At 37.7% G+C, this 5,158-nt stretch overlaps 1 protein-coding gene across 1 annotated transcript; it reads left to right on the top strand.

The window, feature by feature from the left end:
• Positions 1 to 1,869: 1,869 nt before the first annotated feature.
• Positions 1,870 to 2,379, top strand: LOC107461954 (uncharacterized). The gene has a single exon (XM_016080508.1). It carries the CDS (start codon positions 1,870 to 1,872, stop codon positions 2,377 to 2,379), a length of 510 nt encoding a protein of 169 aa, XP_015935994.1.
• Positions 2,380 to 5,158: the final 2,779 nt, after the last annotated feature.

The raw sequence follows: 5,158 nt of genomic DNA, 5'->3' as shown, positions 1-5,158 counted from the left end.
TTTCCAGAGGCACATCTGCGAGGTGGACCAAGGGGTTTGTCAGATCATTGCCCGCTAATAGTGGAGGGTAGAAAGCTGAGAGGAGGTCCGAGGCCGTTCCGGAGTCTTGATTCGTGGTTTACGCATGACGGGTTTCTCAGGATGGTGAAGGAGGAATGGAGAGGCTTGGGGGAGCTACAGTTCTTAGATAAAAAGCTAAGTCATGAAATTGCAGTGTGTTCTTCTGCTTCCCTAACTTTGTACCACTTATGCACTGGCGAATATAGTGGAGTATTTTTAAGTATGCTAGCAATTCATCATCCACTTGTTGGTGCATGGAATTATTCAATGCCTCCTTGTTATTGTTACAACCTCCATTATCATTTTTCTCTATATCCAATATAACACACAATCATGAATTATCAATCATAATAATCATTTTTCTCCATTATCATAGTGTAATTTCACCTGAGACCGAAATAAATGACGATGATGAAGCTGATGAAGAAAAGTGTTGTGCTTGTTGAAACATTTGTGGAGGATTTTCTAGTAACCATTCTCTTGGGCGCTTTTTCATTCTTTTTCTTCCAAAAGTTCTTGATGTCATTGCCTGATCTTTAGGAACCTGAAAACGGAAAATATATAGGATTTGATTGAGTAAGTTTTAAAAAAAAAAATCTTTTTTAGAGTTATTTTTTTAAAAATATTTTATTTGCGAATTTGTTGAAATCTATCTTTTAAAAAAGATAGAGATAATAGAGATAATAAGAGAAATTTGTGGACAGTTACTTATTCAGATAAGTACAAGTCAATCTCTTTCGTCGCATTCGATCTCTTAAAGATGTCTGATATTCGTTGGAGTGGACTTTTTGTTTTTATTAGGCTTATCTTTATTACGCTAGAAAATAAATTTTTTATTTTTGGTGAATTTAAATTCTATTTTAAATTATTAAATCTATAAGATAGAATTTAAATTTTTAATATTTACTTAAATGAATGAATAAGTTGAATAATACTCAATTAATCTAAATTAATTATTAAAGATGTAAAATTGAGTGCATTTATAATGTAACTTAATCTTAAAAAGGAAGCTTCTTATGATGTAAAAGTGTGATGGTCCGAGTCAGAGTGGTATAAAATTGGATGAGATAAGCCCAATTAAAAAACAAATAAAAATAGTAATTTAAAATTAAATTCTGGAATGAGAAAATAAATTTGATGCCTGACGTTCAAAAAAAATTAAAAATATTTTTTTTTGTTTTTAATAAAAGTGAAAATTCACCGATAATTATAGTTTGGAATTGTCGGGGTTTGGGGAGACCCCTGACAATTCACACCTTAAAAGGGATCTGTAAATCCCACTTCCTCGAGATTGTGTTTATAAGTGAAACAAAAAACCAATCTCGACAGGTGAAAGCAAAACTTCGGGTATGCGGCTACGAAAACTGGCATATTGTTAACCCGGCAGGAGTGGCAGGAGGACTTGTGCTAGCTTGGAAGGACAGCATCAATGTTCAAATTATTAGCAGTGGAGAATTCTTTGTGGCAGCCGAAATTAAGGAAGTCGGAAGTAGTGAGGTATGGGCGTTCATTGGTGTCCATTTGAGTTGTTCGGAACAAATTCGATCCTTACAGTTTGAGGAGCTTACAACAATGAGCCAACACCTGGAACGAAAAGTGGTAATAGTAGGCGATTTTAATGCTATAACAAGCCAAGCGGAAAAGGAGGGTGGAGGCCAAACATCAGCAACCATCATTGCAACATTCACTAATTTTATTGACAATAACGAATTAGTGGATATTGGAATGGTGGGGCACCCTTTCACGTGGACAAATCGAAGACAATGAGAGGATTTGGTGAAGGAGAGCCTTGACCGCTATTTAGTTAGGATGGAATGGAAGTTGAAGTTTCCGAATGCAGTGGTGCACAGGCTCATAGAGTCAGGCTCGGATCATGCTCTACTTTTGATGGAAACCGAACCTCAATCCTGGCATAGTAAAAGGCGGTTTAAATACCAGGAACATTGCTGTGGAGAAGAGGATGTCAAGAGAATTGTCAGTGAAGTGTGGAGAATGGAAGTTGTAGGCTCAGCTATGTTCTCCTTGGCCCAAAAGTTGAAAGTTTGTAGACATAGACTAGTTCAATGGCAGAAAACTCACAAAGAAAACTCTCGAAAAGAAATTGAGGACCTTCAAGCTAAACTAGAGGAGTTGCGGGTGGCTGGAATCAATGGAGGAGAGGAGGTTATCAGTTTGGAGAAGAAGTTGGAGCTGGCATATTTGAAAGAAGAGAGCTATTGGCAAGAAAAATCTAGAGTCAAGTGGCTAAAAGAAGGAGATCAGAACACTAGATTCTTTCACCAAAAATTTCAATCAAGGATGCAAAGGAACAAAATTTAGAGATTAGTGGGGAGGGACAATGAGATTACATCGAAACCGGAAGATATTGCAAAGATAGCTGAAGACTACTTTTGCGATATTTTTACTTCTTCTTGTTCGGCTGATCCGAATCCATACTTAGAGGATTTGGAGCCAAAGGTTATAGCTTCCATGAACCGTAGGCTCCAAAGGCCAGTAACTATGGACGAGGTCAAAAGAGCTACATTTAGTGTTCACACTCAGAGTGCTCCTGGTAATGACGGGTTTACAGCTAAGTTTTTTCACTTTTTCTGGGATATAGTTGGAGGTGACGTTTTTAAGGCAGTAAGAAGTTTATTTCACAGTGGCAGAATTCTAAAAAGCTTCAATCATACTCAAATTTGCTTGATTCCAAAGGTGCCAAATGCCAATGACATGACTCAGGTACGACCGATCAGCTTGTCTTCAGTTATGTATAAAATTATTTCTAAAGTTATGGTGCATCGATTACAAGGTATTATGAATAAAATTATAAGCCCAAATCAGAGTGCGTTTCTCAAAGGTAGACTCATTTCAGATAATATTCTAATTGCCCACGAATGTATGCACTATTTGAAAAATAAGAGAAGTGAGGCAGAGCATGAGATGGCTATTAAACTAGACATGAGCAAGGCTTATGATAGGGTCGAATGGCATTTCTTATGGTATATTATGGATAAGTTGGACTTTGATGCTAAATGGATTAACTGGACTAAGGAATTGGTAACGACTGTTTCTTACTCTGTCGTTGTGGAAGGTCAACCTTTTGGCTATTTTAGGCCAAATAGGGGCATCCGACAGGGTGACCCCCTATCTCCATATCTCTTTCTTTTTTGTGCAGAAGGGCTTTCCTTCTTGCTACACAAGGCCGAGCAAAACAGATTAATTCAAGGAGTTCAAGTTAATTGGAGATGCCAAACAGTTAATCACCTTTTGCTTGCTGATGATTCAATCCTTTTTTGCAAGAGCGCACCTAATACAAGTCAAAGTATTCTAGAATCGATAGAGATCTATGAGGGTTTCAGTGGGCAAAAAGTCAATCTGAATAAGTCAGCTATCTTTTTCAGCCACAACACACCTCAGAACACAAGACTAGCAATTGCTCAGACACTAAATATTAAACATATCGGAGCACAAGACAAATACCCAGGACTGCCCTCTATAGTTCAAAAATCAAAGAAAGCAACCTTTGGAGCTATCAAGGATAAAGTTCAGAAGAGGATTATGGGTAGGAAAAGAAGTCTTTTGTCATCAGGTGGTAGGCACACGCTATTGAGAGCGGTGGGGGAGGCGATTCCTATTTATACACTCTTGTTTCAAGCTCCCAGACATGCTGTTGACTGAGATTCATAGCATGCTCTCGCAATTTTGGTGGGGTAAAAAAGGCGCAGAACGAAGAATGGTTTGGATTAAATGGGACACAATGACGAGACCGAAGAAAGATGGCGGGCTGGGGATCAAGGACCTAAGGGCGCAAAATTTGGCTTTATTGGGAAAACAATGTTGGCGTCTAATGAAATACCCTAATTCTACTCTATCAAGAATGCTCAAAGCTAAATATTTCAGATATACAGATTTTCTACATGCAGAGATAGGAAGCGTACCGTCGTGGGGCTGGAGAAGTGTTCTTGAAGGGCATAAGGTGATCGAGAAAAGCTTGTTATGGAAAATAGGCTCTGGCACTAATGTTCGGATCTTTCATGACCCCTGACTCCCACCACCAGTGCCCTTTAATGTCCCTCAAAATGCACTCACAATCCCGCCAGATCTGCAAGTGTATTACGTTAGTGCGTTACTAAATCCTGATAGAAGCTGGAATAGAAATCTGATTGAGTCGATTTTTTCAGTTGATATATGCAATAAAATTTTTTCAATCAAACCAACAAAGGAGGAGGATGAAGTTAATTGGTGCTGGACAAAATCTGGTATATATGAAGTTGGGTCAGGATACAAAATTGCTTATGGATTCTTTCATTCTCCTACTTCATTGAGGCCCCAGAACATACACAACAGAGTCTGGAATAGCATTTGGGAGTTGAAATTACCACATAAAATTAAGATTTTTCTATGGAAAAGTCTTCATGAAAAGCTTCCAGTGTTGCAACAAGTCCACAGCCGGTTCGCATCCACTCCTGCCACTTGTCCAAGATGCATGTTGAAAGCTGAATCAATTTCTCATGCTTTGTTCCAATGCCCCCTATCTTCAATAATATGGAGACTAAACTTAACAATCCCTGACCTATGGATGAGAGAAGAAGAGACATTTTTCAATTGGTGGCAACGAGTCTTATCCTGGGCAGCGGCTCAATTAGACGGTAGACAAAAGACCCTCTTCATAGCGGCGCTGTGTTGGAGCACTTGGAAAGCGAGGAATCGATGTGTTTTTGAGAAGGTAACAAGCCCGGCACCAGAGATAGTGAAAGAAGCCAGCAATTTAGTGCGTGAACTCGTGAGCCATACCTGATAGATGCTACTAATTTTCTTTACTCTTACTTTACTCTTCTTTAAACTTAGTCTTTCCGTCACAGTTGGTGATAAATAAAAATACCCAATTCTTTTGTACTTCCTTATAGAAACACTTTTATTTTATATTAATAAAATAACATTTATCTTTGAGAAAAAAAAAATATGTCATAGTGTTAATATGTTTAAATATTAACGAATACTTTAGTGTTGAATCTACACAAATTTGTTATTAAAAAAAATTGTAGATATTGTTATGTAAATACTATTTGATTGTTTTCAAAACTTACTGATGATCCAAAAAATTTTAAAAGTGGGA

This window comes from Arachis duranensis, chromosome 8 (assembly GCF_000817695.3).
Source record: "Arachis duranensis cultivar V14167 chromosome 8, aradu.V14167.gnm2.J7QH, whole genome shotgun sequence".
Classification (NCBI taxonomy): Eukaryota; Viridiplantae; Streptophyta; class Magnoliopsida; order Fabales; family Fabaceae; genus Arachis; species Arachis duranensis.
The sequence above is the reverse complement of the archived record's forward strand: the minus strand, read 5'-3'. Positions and strand labels throughout refer to the sequence as shown.